At 41.5% G+C, this 23,386-nt stretch overlaps 1 protein-coding gene across 1 annotated transcript in view; it reads right to left on the bottom strand.

Annotated features, from left to right (window-relative positions):
* Positions 1–376: 376 nt before the first annotated feature.
* The window catches only part of zc3h3 (zinc finger CCCH-type containing 3), a 63,591-nt gene continuing 40,581 nt past the window's right edge, over positions 377–23,386 (bottom strand). Inside the window, exons 5-12 of the mRNA XM_037113990.1 lie at positions 19,132–19,298; positions 15,331–15,409; positions 14,860–15,015; positions 14,399–14,468; positions 10,673–10,804; positions 4,933–5,096; positions 4,675–4,832; positions 377–642 (exon numbers count right to left, since the gene is read on the bottom strand). Of these exons, the coding sequence (XP_036969885.1) occupies positions 611–642; positions 4,675–4,832; positions 4,933–5,096; positions 10,673–10,804; positions 14,399–14,468; positions 14,860–15,015; positions 15,331–15,409; positions 19,132–19,298 (958 nt within the window). The 3' untranslated portion in view covers positions 377–610. The remainder of the gene's footprint in view (positions 643–4,674; positions 4,833–4,932; positions 5,097–10,672; positions 10,805–14,398; positions 14,469–14,859; positions 15,016–15,330; positions 15,410–19,131; positions 19,299–23,386) is intronic.

Genomic DNA, 23,386 nt, shown 5'->3' with positions numbered 1-23,386 from the left:
CTAATGTCATGTTTTGTTTTTTTTTGTTGTTTTTTTGCATTAAATGCTGTCTGAAACAATGAGTCTAATTACAGGTGAGCACAGGGAGAATTTTATTTTGTGCAAGTGGAAGAAAAAGGTGATTTCAAATGTGGCGCATGTGACTACACATGGCTCGTAGAATGGTGAGGATAAAGTCACTGTCCACTCATGTGTCTCGTCTCCGGGCTTTAAAGTGAGGGCACTGCTGTTTCTGTCACCACCTTCTCAATGAAAACTCTCACAAACATGCTCGGGTCATGTGACGACACCAGCACTCCCAAACAGAAACACTCACAGCCTATAAACACTCTCACAGCACTGACTTCACGTGTCAAAAAGAGTCTGTGAAACAAGATATAGCAAGGGTTGATATTTTATTTGTCTTCTTAAAATGTACAAAACCTGATGAGAAAATCTGTGTTGTAAACACCCAAAGTGATGTAAAACACAAATAATGATACAGAAGATAAAACTTTCAGGCCCTGAGTAAAGAAATTGAAAGGAAGAGACACATATACAGTACACCTGTCAGGAAAAACCACAGTGAGCACAGTGTTTTTCACCTCCAGTGCTGCTGGCCTCTGTCGACTCACAGCCGAGGCTTGATCTGCAGTTTTTTCTCTGTGGAAGAAAAACAACAGATCAAAATGAAAAGGTGAGTATTGGCAGAATTTAAATGACAAAAAGAGTGTGTGTGTCTGTTCAGTCATGTGTAACTGATTCTGATCTTCTGTGTGCTGAAAACTGCTGAAACACTGACTGATGACATCTCAGTTGATGAGTAAATGAGGAAGAGAACAGGACAACAGGGATGGATGAATGTGTGTGTTAAAGAAGCGTGCACACGCACGTGTGTGTGTGTGTGTGTGTGAAGTAACAGTCTGGCAGTGACACATTGCGTCTGAGCTAATTTATGCAAAGTGAAGAGGAGCTTGTTTGGCTGAGTTCCACCTTTAATGAGGCTCTGGGCGGTGCAGTGTGTTATTGAAGGACCAGAGTGTCATTAGTAATACTTAGGAGCACAAACCCAGCAGGAAGGACACATTCACATGTGTTTGAATAGAAAAATACTACAGCAGCTCAGTCCTAGAGCTATAACTAACCGTTTTTTCATTTCCCATTAATCTATTGATTACTTTTTGTTTCATCAATGACAAAATGTCAGAAAATAGCAAAACATGTCAATTGCAAGTTTCCAGAGCTCCGTGTGATTCCATTTACAATGACATAAAACAGAGAAGAGCATCTAATTCACACACTGTAAAAGTTGTAACTAGACACCGCTTGGCATTTCTGCTCAACGTGATTTTAATAGCTGATCAGTTATCAACATCAACAGTTATCAAGTTTCCTGTTGATTGATGCCTATGTTTATTTTTACAGTCGGAAGCAGATATTTGTACAATCTTACAGTCTACTGTTTCATCTTTCCTTAGACTATCAATCAAAACATCAGTGGAAAAAGCAAGAAGCAAACACAAAGAAAGATATGGAGTAACTTAGACTGGGCTCTCCTTCAGCACATCTAAACACCATAAATAAATGCTCCAGACAACTTCAGAGTTTCTGGGCATTTGAGCAACGCATTCGTTTGAAAGGATACGAGGCCTTAGAATGAATGCCAAAAAACAAACAGAAACTTGGAAGAACACATATGAGAACATCTGCTGCAACAATATTATTAGAAATTTGTGCTGTGGGTGTAAGTGACTGGAGAAGGTCAGAGGTCAAGTTGACTCAGGTCAGGTCAAAGGTCCTGCTTGTTTCCAAGCAGAGGAGACCAAATATAAACCATGAAATAGTGGGAGTATTAGCCACTGAAAAAGTAAGAGTGACCAGAAACATCTGTGTGATAGGAGTGAGAGGAATTTTTAGGACAGAACAAACCTTTGTTGTTTTAGTATTAGGGTTAGGCATAGTCCATTGCTGATGGTAGGCCAGAAAGGCTGTGTTGGTGTGGACTGTGTGGGAAGCCTTCCAGGAGGACTATGAAGACTGACTATCTGTTGGCCTTAAGGAAGTTCTCACAAACTGTCAGACGAATCAGGAAGGAAAAGCAGGACTTGGCTCAGGCTGTGTTCAGCAGGTGGAAGAGAAACGCTGACCAAGGCTGGGCAAATTGCTGAGCAATGGAAAGAACACGTTCAGGAACTCAACTGACAGCTCTTGTGTGTTTGAAAAGTCAGGGGAAGCCTCATGCCTGACAAAGGTCTATGAGGCAGTTAAGAAGCTCCTCGGTGGCGGGCGCTGAGTCTGGATGAGGTTTGTGCTGAGATACTGAAGGCTCTCTCTGGAGACTGTTGGGCTGTCTTGGCCAACATGTTGCATTGAGGTTGGAGACCATGCCTAAGGAATGGCAGACTAAGTTGCTGGTTCCCATTGTCTAAAAACGGAAACCGGAGGGTTCTTCTTTTATCGGGATATCACACTGCTCAGCCTCCGAGGTGAAGCTTATGCAAGACAGACTGAAAGAGGGCTCTGATTTACTGATAATCTCAAATTAAGGAGGAGCAGTCCAGACACCTTTACTGGACGTGGAGCAGTGAAGCAGCTCTTTGCCCTTGCAGGGTTACTAGAGGGGTCATGGCAGTTTGCCCATCCAGCCTGTGACTTGGAGATGGCTTTTGATCATATCCTCCAGGAGCCTTGTAGGGGACGGACTGGAGCGGTTGGTATGAGCCATTCAGTCCTTATATAATCAGAGTAAGAGCCGTGTCCTGTTTAAGGCAGGAACTGACAAAACATTTCCAGTGGGTGCTGGGCTCTGCCAGGGGTTGTCACCTGTTGTGTTCCTAAATATCATGGATAAGATCTCAAGGCGCAGCCACAGGGGCCTGCATGTCTAGTTTGGGGATCTCAGAATTACTTTGCAAATGATGTGGTTCTTCTGGCTCCATCCAGTGGTTTTAAGTCAAACATGAAGCAGTCGATTTGAGAGTCAGCACCTCCAAGTCCGAGGCCATAGTTCCCAGGCATAAACGGTGGACTGCTCCATTTGGGTAGGGACTGAATGGTTGCCCTAAATAGTTTATTTGCAATTTATTTAGAGGAAATCCTGTGTAGGTTAAGTCAATAATGCATATAGACCATAATAGATTCAATTTAAAAAATAGATGGATTTAGCCTGGAAATCATCAGCTATAACTGACTGGAACAACTGATGAACACAAAAGAAAATCAGCAATAGCTAACTGCAGATCTTCTAACAATGCACAGTTAAAAGGAGTTTGATGATCCATGTCCAGCTTTTCCACGTAAGCTGTTACAAATCTGTTGTCTCTGAGCAGTTCAAGTCTCTTGGGACAATTTAAATTTTGTTAGTCAATGAAAAACACCTGTGTCACCTCTTTAGCCAAGATGAAATTCAATCTTATTTTGAGAGAAGCTAGTACATTTTTGTGAAAAACCTTACTTTGCCTTTTTGTGACATTTCTTAAAGGACATGTCTTTGCTAATTTTAAGGAAATCTTAAAGGAACAACCAAAGAAAAGATTTTGCTCAGCAAGTGGTGTTGCAAATTAATTCATCTTGACTTAATCACCACGTTATTTACAGTCAGGTGAGTATCAGGTGAAACCAACAAGGAAATTAAATAAAATAAATACGTTTTACAAATTCAGTCAAATAAGAGTAACCAGTGTTTTGTGGCGTCAGTCTGAATGCATTTGCTCATGTGTGTCCAGCCTGCAGGGGCAGGTGGATGGTCAAGCCTGGTGGGGAGAGGAGAATAAGGGAGGACACTGGAGGGGGGAGGCAGCTTCTCTCCTAATCCTCTATCTGTCAAGTCTGTCAACAGAGAGCTCAGCTGTGCCTCCATCCACCCAAAAACCTAAATATTATTACCTCTGAGCATTATTACTCCTCCCCTGAGCATCATCACATTCACTCTAAAGCCCCGCTCTGACCATCATTATCTGTCTGCAGCTCAGACGAATCACCACTCCCTGTTCACATGAACTCAGGCCTGATCCTGTGGCTTTATAACGAGCACAATCCTTCCACAAAACGTCTCTGGTCAATATGACTGACTATCTGCACCGTAACATTAAGTAAAGCAGTTACTTAAGCAGTTAAAATAATATTTTTTATTGACAACTTGGAAGTAGCTTTTCCTTTTTTTTTTCCCCCTAAATTCCTATCAATTTAAACTTTATTACCCGGATTTGGAGATGTGGAGTCCAACAAGGGCAGAAATAGGAGCTGTCGGACAATTGCACATGTTGTAGAATGCTTTCCTAATGTCGGCTATAATGCCTGATGCACATAAAACAAGTGTGCAAATAACCATGGTAATAAGATGTCTGCTAAAGCTGACAGATGTTTATAACAAATGTATTGAAAATATAAGTTTTCTCATGTTTTTTTCACAAAAAAAAGAAATATAACTGTGTAATGTGACCACTGGACTTGTTTGTAATATCCCTATCAGTATTTCCGTGTTTTTTTAAGGAAGGAGATATTGTTGGTGGGTTGGCTTCACTGAACTAGAGGAAACAAGCTGAAAAAGCCAAAAAACAGAGCTCCTCTGTGGTGTTTAATAAGTCTCAAAACTCACACACATAAAAACTCTGAAGCTTTGAAGCCCCAGAAATAGTAATCGAGGCAGCACTACTCTAAGGTGTTCCAAGTTTATTGGGTAGCATCTTTCCGTACCTTTAACCTGTGAGGTCTCAGCAAGTGGTGTGCCTGGTGCATCTGCCTCCTCTGGGGAGCTGGAGAGGGAGATGAATGATGGCAGTGCCAGAGGACCTTTGGTGGGCTCACCTGGAGCTACCTGAGAGACCTCTGGGATGAGGACAGAGAGGCAGGGCCTAGAGGAAAGAAAAAACATTACAAACTACATTTGAGGATTTTAAATTCATAAATGAAGTCAGATGACTGATTCTTCCCGGTACAATCTGCTTCTGTGACCTCTTGGAGGGCTCCTTGACTCGGGCTCTCTTGACAGGGGTGGTGGTGGTGTTGCTTGCGCTTCGTTTGGCTCGTTGGCGGTGCTGAAGCTTACAGCGGCCTCCCCGGGGACAGGATCCAGTCTTGGTGAAGTCTGGACACACCAGAGTGTGTTTCTTCTTACACTGGAGGTTAGAGAGAAGGAGACAAAAACACAGAGGCACAGGTTTCAATTGTAACAGCTTTCACAAAGAAACGCAAGTCTCCTGATACTGTTACAGAACTCTGCTATGTGTGGATTTGGTTCAGTTCTTCGTTAATACATGTGTTTTGTGACATTGACTTTTCTGATTGTGACAGAGACACAAGAGCAAGAAATGTGGGAACACCCTTTTCAAAGCTGAAATCTTTAACTATAGCTGCAACAGTGCAAGAAGTGTCAGGCTGGAAAAGCTTGACTGCATGTCAAGGTGTAAAGTAACGTCTTTTCAGATCAATTTGGGATTTCTGGCCTTCCAGAGACTTGAATTACAGTGGATGAGCTATATGGAGCCATTTTGTGTCTTGTTTTGTGTTTTCTGACTTTCATTTCACAGTTTGAACAGGACCCCAGCTACTTAAGTTGATGAGGAGAATGCTGTAATTCTGTTTTCGCTATGGCTGTGAATTCAACCAACTTCTAACCTTTAATCCAATCTACAGTAACTTCTAATTCTTAAACCTTAATGGAAGCTCAAGAGTGAATAATTTACAGTCTTCTGTCTTCTTTTACTGTTTTTTGTCTTGAATAATGTGCCTATGACTTCTTTACGCAAAGATAAAGATTTGCATGACAGCATTTGGTGTATTTTGTTCTTTTATTCCATCCACTCTTCTTCTACTTTTGACAGACACTCTTTCTGTCACCCTCTCCTTTAACATACCAGTTGAGCAAATGGGTCACCGTTAACGTCATTCTGGGAAGCATTGTGCATGAGAGAGCGAGCTTACACATGCATGTTTGCAACTGAGTGTGTATGACAGTGTTATAAGGGTGTAAATTGGTAGGTTCATTCTCCATGAGATCCGATCCCTCCCACCTGTCAGAAAAGCTAATTATATTCACTATGGGGTTCAGGCTGCGAGTAGTGTGTGTCTGCGAGTGCTGGGGTGAGGAGTGCGGGACTGGGAAGCAGATTGGTCCAAAAATAGAGGTTGTATTGGGGGATGTGTGTGTGTGGAGGGGAGGGGATCCTGAGATCAATTTTCCAGGACGCTGTGGTCAACTCTCTCTGGGGCCCAGCAGCCCTGACTCACTGCCATCAAAATCCCTCTGACTGCCCTTACACCCATGTTCCTGCACCCTTGGGTGCCAGGGCGGCCCTGGGTCAGCTCGCTGTCAAATGTTTCCCCGGATCATCTTATGGGGCTGCAGCTTTGACATCACATTTCGCTCAACAAATCAGGTTTGCTGCTGGTGTCAATGATGTTTTATCTGGTGTCTGACACCAGTACTGAACCATGTCATGGTCAGGTCCTGATAGGGCTGAGAAACACACTGATGTTAATCAAAACACATTTGAGCAGGCTTTGGTTGCATGTTTGGAGAGCGAACGAGGCAAAATGTACTGACTGAATGCAATCTCTGAACCCATCAGTTAACGTCTGATGTCGATTAAGCTTTTTATTAGATTTGTTTGAATTAAAATAGATTCATATGCAGATAAATTAAAAATAAAAGTCATCTCTCAACTCCATTCTCAAATTTCAAGTGACGAATCAGACTGTAAACAATGACAGGTGCCCAGAAGAGGCAGTGACCTGGATATCAGTTATCACACCCTTGATATACAAGAAGCCCCAAAACATTGGCTGTTACTGCCAGAGGCCAGGTCATTGGTTTCCATTTGATAGTACTGAGCGTTTCCAATTGACAGGTAAACTGCTTGACCAATCACATTTATAGTTTTTGTTTGTGCACTGTTGCTGTGGATGCAGACCTCACAATAAAATGTTTAGCATTTGTTTTGACTGCAAGCTAATGTGGGCTTCTTATGATTAACAAACTCACTTTTAGTTTTTTGTGGCTGTATGAAGATGTATCTGATGAAGGTTTTTCTGCACAACAAAAAAATTACTGATTGCATCCTTTCATAGACGGATTTGTAAAAACATTATTAAGCTGTACCTTTGAGCCATAATCACACAGGCCAATGTGATGCCTAACAACTCCACTTTATCACATGCAACTCTGTAAGGAATGCTTATACCTCCCAGCCTACTGCCCATACCCATGAACTGAAAAAGTCAAAAATCAAAAGGGCCAAATCAAAAACTGTATATTCTTGACTGTTGACTGCAAAAGCTCAGTCCACTCCCCACAGCGCCATACATCCTCATTTTCATAAAAAAGACAGAGAGAGAGAGAGAGTGAAAGAGAGAGATGGGAGGAAAAAGCTAAAGTGGACAGAACATCTTTATCCTACACCAAGTTAACAATTTTCCACTTGATTTAAGGAATGCTGGGATATCTCTGGGGCCTATTAGAGAGCTCTCTGCTGGGCCAAAACCAGGAGGAGTCAGCACATTTACCAAGAGACTGAGAGAATGAGCAAAAGAAGCAAGAAAGAGAGAGCGAGAAGGAGGGAGGGTGGGGAGACGGAAAAGACAGTAAAATAAAAAAGGGACATCACATGCATTTACATTTTGGGCATTAAGCCAACACTCTTGTCTCGAGCAGAGAATAGCCTAGGTTGCTCTGGTATTAACATACAGAGTGTTGTATTAAGAAAATTAAAGTTCACACTGATACTACACAACTAAATTGTACTCAGACCAACATGAGCAGTGCATCAAAAATATGCTGCTTTCTCATTCACTTCATCGAAGAACACACTATGATAACTCACAGTGTCATGGCATGATTCAATTCAATTTTCGATTTTATGTTTTTCTGTGCTATCAAGTCTTGCTTTGTTAACGTCAACAGGTAATTGGCTTTGTGAATGTTGCTGTTGGACTAGGTCCCTATGATCTGTTTATTATTTTCTCACTAAACCTGCCCAGTTACAATTGCTGTATTAGCTTTGTAGTGTTTTTTTTCCTATTTTCTCCGGACATGCACCAGACGCACACACGCAGGCAGCGGTCGAGTTTTAGTTTACCTCACAATGGGCCTGATGGAGGAGAAGGGACATCCTAAAGCCACTTCTACCTTATGGCTGTGAGGATGTACACGACTTTCTTCAACAAATTTGACACAACAAGCACTTTGTTTGTGTCACTATCTGTAATCTTGGTGAGATCTCATGAACTAGAATAATGACTGACTCCTATATATATATATATATATATATATATATACATATATATATATATATATATATATATATATATATATATATATATATATATATATATATATATATATATATATATATATATATATATATATATATATATATATATATACACACACACACATATATACATGTATATGTATATATATGTAAATATGTCACAGTGGAGCATAGTGGCAAGTCTGTAAGGAGGAGGAGGGAGGATGGAGGAGGATGGAGGAGGATGGAGGTGAGGAGCAGACTTAACCCCTGAGCTGCTGGAGTGTCTGCCTGCCTGGCCCATAGTGCCATGCTCAGCAGTTTTCCCATCTATAATTACTGCCTGCTATCCATCATAGAGCCACCAGAGCCTCACAGCGCACACATGCACTCAGGCACAAACACAGACACAAAGACACACAAAGACACACACACAGAAAATCACAGACCTAAGCACTTCAGCTAATAGAATAAATATTAATATCCCTTTTGTTTTCTATATCCTCATTTCCCCATGCACTATTTAAATGAGGTCTGACAGTGTGAAAAAGCATCTGTTTCACACTCAACGCTCAAAAACACGCAGAGAGAGGAGGAGAGGGGGAGACAGGGGTAGACAAAGGGAGGTACGCACATAGGAGGGGGGTGGGGGGGGAGTGCGGTGTGTGTTTGAGGTGGATGTGGGGACAGAGTGTTAGGGCGACTCGGGTGTCTCCAGTCATGTGTAGGTGGCTCTCTCTTACCCATCAGGCCTGCAATGTGTCACTCAAACACTACAGTTATGCCATTATGGACCACCACCCCCTGCAGCTGTTCCTGCCTGTGTGTCACTGAGTACGTGTGTGTGAGTGTGTGTGGGGCGGATTGGTTTCCAAACTACTTGTTTACCTAAGCTTCAGTTAAACTCAAAGGAACTGTATACATGCTGTACAATGTTTGAATGAAGACCACAGCTTAGACAAAGAACTTTATAATCAGGTAACAACACTGACACAGCACTAAATAAAGATCCTGTGAGATCAAACCAACAAACACCGATGGTGTAACTCAGGAGTTAAAACAGTGTAGTCTCTTGTTTCAATTATTCCAATCAGACTGATCTAAATAATTCAACACGTCAGCTGTACAGTGACCATAATACTCGTCACACTTAGTGTTGCCATAAATACAAATCCATTCTGATTATCTGAAACTTTAAACTATCTATTTATTTGTTTCATTGTATTTTGTGCAGTATCAATACACCCATACTGTCTGTTTTTCACTCTCTTCTCTCTCCAAAAGTGGATTGACAAAAACACACATTTTTTTTAATCCAGAGAAGAAAACTAATGTTTCTGTGAAATGCAATTACAATTATTGCAATCTGTTCTCTGCTGCTATGCAAAAAAAGCCATATATCTTGCAGGGATGTTATTTCATCAACATCATCATCATCATCATCATCATCATCATCATCATCATCATCATCGTCGTCGTCTGTAACCACTTTATCCCTTTTTCAAGGAGTCGCAGGTTTTTGTTGCTAGATCCAATCCCAGTTGTCTCCGGGCGAAGGCAGGGTACACCCTGGACAAGTTGCCAGCACATCACAGGGCCCTCAGGAGCCATCCGGGGTTCAGTATCTCGCTCAAGGACACTTCGACATGCAGCTCAGATCAGCCCGGAGGGAGCCAGGAGTTGAACCAGCGACCTTTCAATCACTAGCCGACCAGCTCTACCCACTGACCTACAGCTGCCCCCCCTTTGTTCTCTTTATCTTAAAATGAAAATCGAAAATATTATGTCCCTGATATAGGTATTTTATCGAAGTTAGATATTCCAGGATGAGCTGAACAAGTCTCGGATTCTGCTTCTTTGGTGAACAGGTGTCTGTACTTGAGATGGACTTCATTTGAAGATATTGATCTTTAAATGCCTTTTCAAGTGACTCCCAAGAGAGAGACCGACAGGGAGGAGAGCGAGAGCGAGTGAGAGAGAGCGAGAGAGAGACTTTAGGAGCACAACACAGTGACCAAGCAGAGAGAAGTGAAAGTGAAACCTGACTGTGTTATCATTGGAATTCTCTGTTTCATATCTTCTAGATGTGAGTTTATAAATGCTGATTAGCCAGAGGTTTCCCAGTGACATCTCTATGAATAGGTCAAATGCTGGTTTATTCAGAAGACCACTGAAAAATGCACGTCTGCTGCCTGACACAAAACCCAGACTGCAGGGGCTAAATATATGTTGGTGCTGGCATTCAGGTGGGGTGAGTGGACAAATATTTAGGGTGTATATTTAGGATTTTTTGGGGCCGGATTAGCGTCGTGGGGATGGCGACAGGATATTGGGTTTGTTGTTATAGAATCATCAAATTTAAGCACTGCCTGATTTAATGTGTGTCTTTGTGAGTGTGTGTGTGTGTGTGTGTGTGTGTGTGTGTGTGTGTGTGTGTGTAGTACCTTCTCTCCCTCAGGACAGTAACCCTTGACAAAGTCCTCACACACTTCAGCTTTGCGAGACACATAGACATGACTGTAGGGACAGTTGCTGTTGTTACAGATTCCCTTCAGGAAATATGAACACACCGGCATCTAGGAAAAGTAAAACACCAATATGTGAGCCATCTCAACCTGAAAAACTGTTCATAGTAGTCAACAGAGACTATGAAGAAGTATCAAAACCTTACAAAATTCTCCAAGAATAAATATTTAATCAGGGCATAGACTGACAGGAATTTGAACAAAATGTCCTGTTACTATGGTAAAATATAATGCGTTATCCAATTTGTGTTGAAATCAGCGCAGCAGAATTTCCTTATATAGTCTGTCTGACATTATTAATTATTTTTCAATTAGACTGATTCCATTAGGGTTATCAATCTGACTCAACTGAATCGACCACTTTTGATCAAATTCTTCCAGAACACATACAAAAGTGTTCACACATTCATCCAACAAAAAGTTGAGATACCAAAGAAACAGTTCCCACATCTTCTTAAATATCAAATATTTCAGACTTTAAGGGCTGTTAAGGCCAAATTCCATAAATTCAAGCACCCAATAATCCATAGTTTAAGGCACAGAACAAGGTTGATTACTGTACAAAACTGAGGATTTTTATAATGAGAACTATAAAATGCTCACAGATGACAGTTAACAAGAGAGAGTCATTAATGTGTGACCTGTTAGCTGTGCTGATGTATAACACTGATGGCAGAAAACTGCAGAAGACACACATGCAGACACCAGAACCTAGCAATTACATTGAAAAATATCAAAACGACTTCAGTTTCTTTTGCTGAGCAAAACATATGAGTTATTACCCATGCCTATTTCTGGCATCAAATTAATAAAAAATCTCCCAACCTGGATTTAACTTAGCAAATGGGCAAAAGCCTTCCATTGAGTAATTACTGCAGGGATTATTATGTTTCATCAGGCAATAAGTTATTAAACCCTTGCTGATGAAGTGAGTAGCTTCTCATTTCTTAAATAACCATGCTGGAAAATATATCCTGTGGTTGTGGAAAATATGTAAGGGTCAAATTATTGGCCTGCACCAAGCAAAGAAAAAAAACTAACAAATAAAATTGTGTCGCATCATTAAAACTAGAAGGATACTTGTGAACCATTATCTTCAAGGAAGAAATATGGTCAGAAAAAAGTCTTGAATGATTGTGATTGGAGATCACTTGTGCATTTGATTGTTAAAAAAAACAAAAGAAAACAACAACATTAGAATTCGCGGCTATCTTCAACAAAGAATGTGATTTCCACATGAACAATGCAAAGGGAACTCAAGGGATTCAACAGCACCCATCATGCCTAGTGCCTACTGTACAACCATGTGGGGGAAGTGTTATGATTTGGGGTTGATCCAGTTGGTCAGAAAAATTAGGACAGCTGATTACCTGAATATACTGAATGACCAGGTTATTCGATCAATGGATTTTTTCTTCCCTGATGGTGCGCATTCCAAGATGACAATGCCAGGATTCATTGGGCTCAAATTGTGAAAGAGTGATTCAGGGACCATGAGACATTATTTTCACATATGGCTTGGCCACCACAGACCATAAACCCCATTGAGAATCTCTGGGATGTGCTGGAGAAGACCTTATGTAGCGGCAGGCTCTCACATGATCAACACGAATGAACTTGGCGAAAAATTACAACTCTGGACAGAAATAAATGTTGTGACATTGCATATAAAAACAATGCCACGGTGAATACGTGCTGTAATCAAAGCTAAAAGCAGACTAATGAAATACTAGATCGTGTGGCAGGTGTATACAAAGTGGTTTATGTCATGGACAAGGCTTCGCCAATTAGTCTGTGTTGCTGTTCTTTTCCTTTCCATGAAGATCATGTCATCATGAATGAATAAAGGGAGCTGGGGTGGTGTGAGCACCAGATTACTTGAGATTATATGAATGTGTAAACAGACATGATGTTCTAAGATCACACCACCGCCATGAACAGTTCAGACGTCCCGTGTGCCAGGCAATTTGTCACGCTGAGCAGCTAAATTACCTTAATTGTAGTTGACAGCAGCAGAGTGAAAGTGAATGTGTATGTCTTGACAGCATCTGTGTGTGCTTGTGTAAGTGGAGAGATCTACTGTTTGGTGTGGAAGCTGGTCTAAATATATCTCTGAGGGGGTCCAGTAGAGAAAGTTAGGGGGGAGGTCGGGGGGAGGCGGAGTGTGAGAGGGACTCCTCCTTGTTGGGATGGGATCAGTTCTACCTCATTAACTGCTACAGAAATATTTATCCAGGCTGCAGCCCGTCCAGCTCTCATGATGTGTTTATGTGCAGACTGGGCCAGTGGTGGAGGGAGGGAGGGAAGAGAAGGGGTTGGTGTTCCCGGGTGTAGGGCAGCAATGCCAGGGGAGTAGGCTCAGGGGTGTCTAGTTTCGAGGTATTTGTGGCAGTGGGGGGACAGTAGGGTTGGGTGCAGGATTCGGGCTATCCACACTAGTGTCTGGATCAGGTTCGGAGGGTTGCTGGGTGTATAACCCTTGACAACCCCCATCCCTCACATCAATCCCATGTCCCCCCCTTACTGTCCTGTTTAAGGGGTCCACATGAAATAAGAGCAGGAGTATCCTGTGGAGGGATGGGCCAAAGGTTTGGGCACCATTACAAACAGACAGCTGGGCTCTCATCACTCACAGGCGGTAGTGTGACAACCAACACAGGTGCAGGGCATTGTGTGTGTGTGTGTGTGTGTGGGGCACCTGTTATAGGGTTGTTCTCAAGAAAAAAAAGGAAAGAAAATGCACACGCACACATGCACGCGCACACACACACACACACACACACACACACACACACACACACAAACACAAACACACACACACACACGAAGGAACAAGTTTCCTGATGGACAAGTGACATCACCCCTAAATCTGTACCAAGGAAAGTTATGACATGAACGTTGATAACAATTTTTTTTTCTACATTGTTTTATACACCAGATCATGAAATTACTATCTCACATTGGCTCACTTTTTGATTAGATTGACATTTGATTGATGTTTGACAGAGTAAAACCACATAAAAAAGTGGGCTGTTGGCTGATTGGTTGATTGAGCTTGCAGTTATATGGGATTGGTTGTGGAAGCTATTTAATTTTTTAATCTTTATGGAAACTGTAATCAAATTCAACAAAGCAAACTGGGAAAGTTTTGCTAGATTGACTACAAAACAGGAATGCAATTCATTCAAACATCCATTAATTGACAGCCCTGGTCACAAATTGACTGGTTTTCGTTATATATCAATAAGTCTGAGATGAAGGTTGTGTTCCATGTCATTTAACAAATGTTTTTGTATGTTTATCAGCACTGTGCACTCACATACATTTACACATATTTACAAGGATGGAAGTGATGAGAGAGGAGAGGACTGGTCTGTAGATCGAACAGATGACCCCTTTTACCTTTAGGCTGATCATTTACCCATATGTCCCTGCCTCGACCCCCCCATTAGGGCAAGTGTTCATCACTTCTTCCTGTAGCATGGAAACAGGAACTGTGCCAAGAACGTGAATACGATCCACGATAACTTTACCCACATAGTGTGTCATATTATAGCTACACACTGTACCCAACGCTTGGCCATTAAAATCTACAAAACACCATGTTGTCCAACAACGCATGAGGGTGCATCTGTGCTCTGTTACCTTTTCCTTTGCCACCTTATGGGAGAACGGGCAAGTCCCATCTGCCTGCTTGCACGTGCCTCGAAGAAACCTGCAGATTAAAACAGTAAACATGCCTGAACACACAGAAGTGAAGAGAAGAACAAAACTAAGAAAATCATTGTTGAGGAATCATTTGAATCAAGATTGGCATTTACATGCAACAAAGGTCCACTGCAAGCAGCAGACATTGTAGTGTGTTTGCTGTGGATCTTTGTTCATGGTAGATGGTATCCATACAAACCTGAAAGTGCTTCACATGTCAGGTACACTGAGCATTGGAAAATAAATAAAACCTTTACTTCCTGAACCTTAAAAAAACTCCTCCAACTTTGCAGCTCCAGTGGTGTGCATCGGGTATAATGTTTATGGAAGATTATCCATCCTTACTGTTATCAGAAAAAAATAGGTATATAGTAAATAGGTAAATAGTTTATTTTTACCTGGTGCAGACGGCCACCTTGTCTGGGTCATGGATGTAGGGGCAACTGTTGCCACGGTTACACTTGCCAAAGCGGTTGTAGTACATGCAGTACTGCTTCGACTGCTTCTTCTGACGAGCGTGTCTGATTATGGCGAGGCTCCTCTGGACTGCACGGCTTGTTTCAGACACACAGAAAAAACACAGGTATCAACAAATCAATATTAAGTAGCCTGTGTTAACCAGATAGGACAATATGTATGTGATTCAACTCTCAACTCTATGAGGAGTTTCGGGTCCACCGTATGCTAATTTTAATTTGAAAAGATTAGCTCTGGCTTTACAGCAGTCACTTGACAGTGATGAAAGGCAGTTAATATTGGGAGGGTGGATCAAATGCTTGGCTGGATTTGATTTCATGATGGTGCTGTGTTATGAGGAGAGCCAGCAGCATGAGCAGAGATTAAACAGGTTGGTGGTGTGAAAAGCTTACCTGGCTAAATGACGAGTACTAAAGGGTCGGCTGAAATTGGGATTCGTGGATGAGACCTGAGCGGTGCTCAAAAACCTTCCTGAATGTGGAGAAAAGAACAGGGTACCTATTATATTATATAAAAAACTCACTTTGTCAGTGCTCATACACTTTCATTTGTGTTTCTTGAGTGCCTAACAATCCACAAAATGTGTTTATAAGATAACCTGGTCAGGTTTTTGTGGGCTTCCAGTTCTTGAAAGCACCAGTCCAGAGAGTTAAACATAGCCGCTGTTCTTGGCTGCAAAGACCGGTACAAATGACTACATAAGCCTAAAAGGACATTAGAGCTGAATGGATTAAGTTTATTTTCATGGAAAAGCCCTAATAACAACTGGTAAAAGAGTTTACCAGTTGTTATGTAATGTGTGCCAACCATTTTACTTTGGGGGGCCAGTACAAAGCTACAAACTAAACATGAAAGCTGCTCTGTTATTGGCTGCAAGAATCAACACCAAGTCTTTGTCTTTTAATTTCACGGACATGTGATAGAAATGTCCTCACAACAACTGGAAAACTATTGAATTGCGTGTGTGTGTCTTCTACTCTGGTATATTCACAACTCAAGTTCTGGTTTTGCTACGGACTGCATTATCAACAATGAGAGAAGAATGGACTGATACCACCTGTCTGTGACCCAACTTCTAACTTGGAAGCTGTAAGCTTGTAAGCTTTTACCATGTTTCATGCTGTTTTGCTGCGTTTTGTTAAGTCTGGCTGTTGATTTGGGTGTTAGCATTATACTTGCCTAACGTGGCCATTTTGGAGCTATGTTAGACTAATGTAATACTAAGAGAAACTGTGTGCACATAAAGCCTCATTTGAAGCTAACAAAAGAAAGACTGGTAAGTTTGAATATGGTAACTGAATTTTTCATGTGCCAGTTCAACATGTTTTTGTTTTTGAAGGGGTTCTTGTGGTGATCTTTATGGTAAAAGTGCCACTAACTTGAAGCTAAAACAAGACAGGCGATGAATGGAGACATGATGAGTGGCATCAACATGACCAATCAGTGCAGACAGGGCAATTTCATGAGGAGGGTCTTAAAGACACAGGAACTAAACAAAATAAAAAGAATGGCATTTCAGACAAAGGGAGAATACAATTTTTGCCATTATACATAGATGATAATACATAAATAGATAATCAGGTTTTACATGAATTTGTTATTGGAGTAGCATTAGTTAACCATAATGTGCTTATTGTCACTTTTTTTTTTCCCCCTAACTATTTGGGGCAGATACTGAGCTGTTTATAAATTTGCCCGCAAGTGCTGACTTTATGTAGAAGGTTACTTTTGATAAAGGATATTTCTTTGCATAAACAGTATTTCAAACATTAGTTGAGATTAGCATTCAAGAACTGTCCACTTCTTCTTTAAAAGCTGAAGTATGAGAACAGACCAGGTGTTTGCAGACTGCAAATGTGTGTTTGTGCAGAGGAGATTTAAGAAGTAAGTATTCAGATGTATTACACTTGCCTATTTTAGCAGTGCCAAGATGATACAACATCCAGGAGTCATTTGTGCAAGTCATATAATACATCCGAACTCCTCCTTACCAACTTATGTTGTGAAATGTTGCCACATTACTACAAGCAATATGTTTTGCATATTGATGAAGACATGGATACATATTGATGATATATATATTCATGAGGGAGAGTTGAGGTCAGTTTTTGTCTTTACAATGAAGATATAATCTTTTTTATGTATTCATCCTGCATGTCCTGATGGCGTCATTTTATAAGAGCGATATCTATCTAGAATGAATTACAAACAATCTAATTTGATCAGATATGACAGAACTGAATCTGTCTGAGTGTGTTTTTGTGCAGCCAGATGCAATAACAACCTGATATGTGCTTGGTTATTTATACTGTGGGGGTTTGACATATGGGTGCCAAAGCCAAACGTGACGTCCAGCCCTGCTTGAGAACAGCATAAACACTATGTACCCAATGCACTCCACCAATGCTGGGTGGAAAGGTGTGTGCTGTGTGTGTGTCGGGTTGTTGGAGGCCACAAGAGGACTGGAGAGGAGGACAAGGAGGCCAGGAGGTTGAGGTTTCAGTTGATCTCATTCAGACCTCTAATTTTGGAACTTTTTTGGCTGTTGAGGTGCTCGTCAAGTCGCTCTGGTTTGATTTCAGCAGAGCAGAATTACAGGTCACTAGCTCCAGACTGGGAACAAATGCGACACTCTCTTCGGAAAGATGTAAGAGCACAACTCCTGAAGCGTGATTCTGGAATGTGTGTGTTGTGATGCCGGTCACGAGTTGAGCAGGATGGCGCTATTCAATTTCCCCTGCAGGTGTAGCTGCTACAGAATGTGTATAAGAAAGAAGGAGGTAGAGGCAGATCTAGGCTTTAATCTGCACCGTCCAGTTCTCTGGACCCTCCCCCTCGCTGCTCTGACAGATGACAACTTTATTATTTTAGATGGCAAATCCAGCCAGTGCCTGTAAGTCTATTAGAGAGGATGTGGATGGAGCTGCAGCTACGAACATGAATAAACACTTCTTTCTCACCTCAGGGTGCACACACACCCACTGGCCTATACTCACAATCCATGTTCTTAACAGAGTGGTGTAGTCTATGGTTCAAAATCTAGAAACTGGTTAGCATTTTTGCACATCCAAGTCCCTCCTCTTGAAGTCTATGTGTTTTTGTCTACATCATAGAATACTCCACAATTAACTATTTATAAGTCACTTTCATGTGTTAAAATTGGCAGTTGCCAACAAGTGTGTAAATGAGACCACAGAGGTTGTCGGGGACATTAAATGTCATCACAGTGAACTTAGAGACTGATCTACTCCCTAGTCTGTCTTTACAGGCCGATTTTAGTTAGAAACTATTCGAACTCTAACTTTACAATTTCCACATTGATCAGTTTAAACATCCCTAAAGTAATTGTGGAGTAAGACACCTGGTTGTGGTGAAGTTAAGTCCGCAATGTAGTCTGTTTATAGCCATTGGTTTTTAGCTGGTGATTTAATTTACACTTCAAAAATCACACAAGTGGTGTTCTTCTGTGAAGATTATCTTGCTGAACAAAATGTCTAAGTATCATACACTTGTGTTCGCCACCGCGCTTCTTTTCTGCGATATTCAAAAATGCAATTAAAAAGATCTTATAAGCTTTGTGTGGATGGAAGTAGTGTGATGCTAATTGCTGGGTTAGCTTACAAAAATATACATACCTACACCACTAAATAGGGCAAACCTTACAGAATGACTGTCAGATTACTGTCCTTTGATTAGACAGGTCCTGATGATTTAGGGTGAAATTTTTGCCAACTTGAGAGCATTTTGTCTTTCAACTTCTGTTTTTGTGTAGGAAACGTCGAATATGTCATGTAAAACTGTGAGGATTAGTCAATTAAATGTTTAATCGACTGAAAGAAAATGAATTGCCAACCATTTTGATATGTCTTAAATGTGAAAAAAATTATCGGACTCAAAGAGCAAATGTTTTTCTGTTTAAAATAAATTAAATTTTATATACCTAGCTACCTGAGCCAGCCACAGCTGAATAGTCGTCCACTCATGCTGTGGTCACAACTAGCCAGCGGTTAACAACTTATTACTTAATAATATGTAATAATAGAGCTGACCCTTTCTCTTTCAGTTGGAGGGAGTACATAACTTTATCAATAATTCATCACACTTTGTGTTATTAATTGTCATCTTGGATTTGACAAAGCACTAGATGTTTTTTTTTTTTTTATTTTAGTTAATTTACATGGCATTGCCAGTACCTGTTCGGTTGATCGACATATTTGATGCCACAGTACGGGACAGCTTATTGGCTGACACCTGGTACAGGGTACCATGAATCCAGCAGATTCTGCTTCCTCTCCAGTGCTGGGTGGGTGACAGGTGTCTGTCATTGGGTGGTGCTCGTAGACGGCTCTGAAGGAAACTCCTGAGTGGAAGAGGGACACAGAAAAAAAACAAACAAAAACAAATAAGGCAGAGGAAAACATCTTTGGCGCTCATACTGATATTAACTTTAAGTGATATACCTCTCTATAAAAGCAAGGAATCTGTCTGTCTGTGTGTGTCTGTGTTTGTGTGCCTCAAATATCTCTGCAGATCAGGATCAGACTGACCTGAGAGTTTCAACATGGCTGCTGCTTGGTTCAAGGATGTGCAACACTGCATTTTTTTGGACTACAATGATACCATCAATAAATTATTTAAAAAACGTTTTACGAATTCCGCTAGCATTGCCAACCATAGCCACCATAGCCACATGCACACCAGAGCCAATCACTGCAGAGCTCAAGCCCACAACATACCTTAAGAAACAAGCAGATTTATCCCTGCAGAAGCGCGAGCTGGATTTTGCCTGTGGTTCAGTCCTGTTCTGTGCATCTAAACTGACTGTTGTGAATTAATGAGACTAAATGAGTCTGGACCAAGTCTGTTCCAGTCTGAGGAGTTCCAGATACGCGAGGACAACAAAGTGGAACTGGAATCTGTGGATGTTTGTGTATAGCTAGCTGCTAGCCCACCCCCACATAGCCCATCTCCTGAGTCGACGGACCGGACGCACCGGCACATCCATAACCAGACTTAGGGTAAATAATGTCCGCCACGCTTTTTTTGCGAACATTGCCGTCATGCTTGCTTTGTGTCTGGTGCAAGAAGAAATGGTAAAAACTTTTGTCACGAAAGTGTCCACGAGCAACAAGTTTGGTTGCTGAGGAACGGGAAGTTGTGTGAGGGACGCCGGCGGTGATACAGACAGCGACAGAGATGGCGAGTTTTAAGAGTTGAGAGATTTGTGACTTATAGTGTGTTTGGAGGGTATAGTTAGTATGTTATATAGTGTTTAGTGTAGTGTGTTTACTGTGTAGTGTAGTCGTTTTTTTGTGTTGTGAGTCAAAACAAGGAGGAGGCTGCTGAATGTGGAACAGGCAGGAATGAGCTGAGGAGCCCTGAGCCTGAGGCATCGCCTGCATTTAAATGTAAATAGTTACATATAACTTTGTACATTTCAAAAACTTGCGCACAAATTTAGTAAACAACTGTTTTTATTTGCATTATAACTAATGCAATTGGTTCATTAAACATATTTGTGGTTTTCACAGTAAAAAAATCTAACTATTTCCTACTCTGATTTTATGATATTTTGTGATTTTAGGTCCATAGTGTTAAGTATGTCAAAATGAAAAATAACTGTACAGTCTCACATGTGAGGCTGTGCTGAAAATAATGACACCAAACAAGGCAACGTAAATAGTTTTTAAGGTGAAATATAATGGTAAAATCAAAAGTAGTCAAAAACAGCCAATTATATCCCTGATGTCCCACCTTCAAACACAACCTCATTTAGCCATCCATGAAAAAACTACTTAACCTCCCACTTTTCTATAGGAATACATGCTTCCTACGGACAATGCACTAGTTCTTTAAAAGGATGAATTGGTTTTATTACAACTTGGAATTTAATCATCAATTCAGCTCAGTTTACATTCTCTGAGCTGGATTGATATTATCTACCCATCCCACCCTCAATTCCACTCCTCTTTTGCCTATCTTTCCTCAAGATCCTCCACTATATCTCCCTTCCTTTTTTATGTTTCCCATCCTCTGGTCTCCCCTACTCCCTCCCTCCTTCTCTTTCTCCCTCCCATGTCACAGCACTCTGTTAAATTGCTCCTCTAATGGAAAGGACGGCAGTGTGGAAATGGAGAGAATTGAAAAGAGGAGAGGAGGAAATCAATGAGATAATAGGCAGGGCAGGGGGCCAGGGCAGCAAGGTTGGCCCCTACACTGGAGCGTAGAGACCACACACACATGCACGCGTGCGTGCACACGTGCCTGTGCGTGTACATGCATGCGCACACACACACACACAGAATCACAACAGACTCCTGCTACAGTATGTACAGTACACACAATCACAGACCTCTACACAAACGCTCACCATTCAAAAGTCACTCAGTAGAAGTGTGTGAGTATGCGGCGGCTGTGTCTGCAGTGTGTATGGGGCTGGGTGGTGGTGGTGGGGTGGTGCAGGGGTTATGGCGATAAATTGCGCTGTCCTGTCACTTCTATTTGGGGCGGATCGGGGCTGGTGTGCAGGGTGCCGCTGGAGGTAATTTGCTGCCGTATTTCAGATGGGCTGGAAATGGGTTTAGAGCGAGAGTTCATGCCTCCCATTACAGAGAAAAGAGAGGGTTACCCCGAATGCACGCCACGCACAAAACAACTGACACGGACGCTTAATGCGCTGCAGCCGGAAGAGAGCTGCTGCACTGCTGCAAATGAGAAAAAAACAGAGAGAATATCAGCCATCACCTGCGTTCACGTACACGGTCTACCTGACCGCACGCCATAACTCAACTGCACAGACACTCAGTTTCACTGATACAAGATCAGTGGCTGCCCTACCCGGGGCAACTACAGCCAGGGGAGCTGTAATGGAGGCTAATGTTGGAGCGCTGACTGCCACCCAGGGAGGCTTAAACAAGGACTGGGCGGCTTGGGGAGCCACAATGGAGGTTAATGGGGATATGACATGAACAGTTAACACAGACAGCAGTTAACCTCGACACAGGGCTGCAGCAAGGGGGTGACCGTGGGTGTAACATCCAGTTTGTTCAAGTGTTTTCACACTGAGTTCGTATGTTTATCTCCCAACCTCAGAGCAACTGTCCTGCTGACAGGTTCATGCAGTTATCTTATTGTTTGACATGTTTGTCATGAATTTTATTCTGGCAAAGGTACATAAACACCCCTGATGCATCATCAGGTCTCTACAAATGGGAGTTTTATAACCGTGGTCTCAGAGGCTTGCAGAGGAGCCAACAAACACCTTCATGGTGTGTAGCTCAGCACGTCAAAGAAGCTTATTGGTTAATTCAACTTTATGTTGGAAGGAAAGGTTCAAAATGAACCACTCTAATTCCAGAGAACGTGTTAGTGTTTAGAAGAAAGTAGCCATGTGCACGTTCAGTTATTTGTAGACATAGAAGAAGGTTCCAGCATGTACTGTATGGCTTTTTCATTCAGTGTGTGCTGCAAGCCTAACGTAAGTAGAAATGAAGTTCTCATACTTCTGGGTGAAAGTACATAAAGCCATGTGAATGACACACGGAGTGTAAGCAACACAAGGATCAAACCATCAGAAAGTGATTAAGATCTAGTGTCAAGGGTGAAAGGGGATCTAGAGGCAGAAACTGAATATAACTCATAATCATGTTTCAGTGTATAACAACCTGAATGTTGTGCTTTCATTACTTAAGATTTTACTTTATATCTGCAGAGGGAGAGGGTTCTCTCCCATGGATTCCACCATGTTTCTACAGTAGCAGGAATATAAAGTAGGTTGCAATCTGCATCTCTCACTGTTAAATGCCTCCAAAACCTACACACTGGACCTTTTAAGAGGAATAGGTTATCTTTTTATCCCCTAGTCTCACAAAGCCAGGTCTGGCTGCACCAGTGTTTCACCATTGTTTGTTAGGGGAGAAAACTCTCTGGATTCTTAAGTTTTCTGAGTGAAGTCAGTGAAAATATACAGTGTAATGTCAACTCTTTAAATCGGTGGCGTTTAGCTTATTAAAGGGTGTTTCGAGTGTCAGTTAAGTTTCATTGGTCCTGCTGACTAAATCAGGCTCATTAGTGATTGATTGCCATCATCATCAGATGTGTTGTGTTGGTGCTGTTCAGTCTTCTGGTCCCTTAAGCCATAACTTACCCTCATTCTCAATTTCTTGTTGAAAGACCTTCATAAGAATTTGGAAGTTGAGCTTTTATGGACATTTGCGAGATGTAAAATGGGTGAGATAGGCACCATCTAATCTACAGGTCATGTGAAATCCTTACCCCCCACTTCTTCAAACTTATTTTTTTGTCAGATCAAAAGTCAGATATCCACATATTCAAATAAAAATGACACAACAAAGAGAAAAGAAGAAAATCATAACTTTTGAGATGCTGGAACCAGAGAATGTTTGAGATTTGATCGGGTAATCAACTCATCAACCACTTGTTTCAGCT

Source organism: Acanthopagrus latus, chromosome 11, assembly GCF_904848185.1.
Source record: "Acanthopagrus latus isolate v.2019 chromosome 11, fAcaLat1.1, whole genome shotgun sequence".
Classification (NCBI taxonomy): domain Eukaryota; kingdom Metazoa; phylum Chordata; class Actinopteri; order Spariformes; family Sparidae; genus Acanthopagrus; species Acanthopagrus latus.
This window is presented reverse-complemented; position numbering and strand designations above follow the sequence as displayed.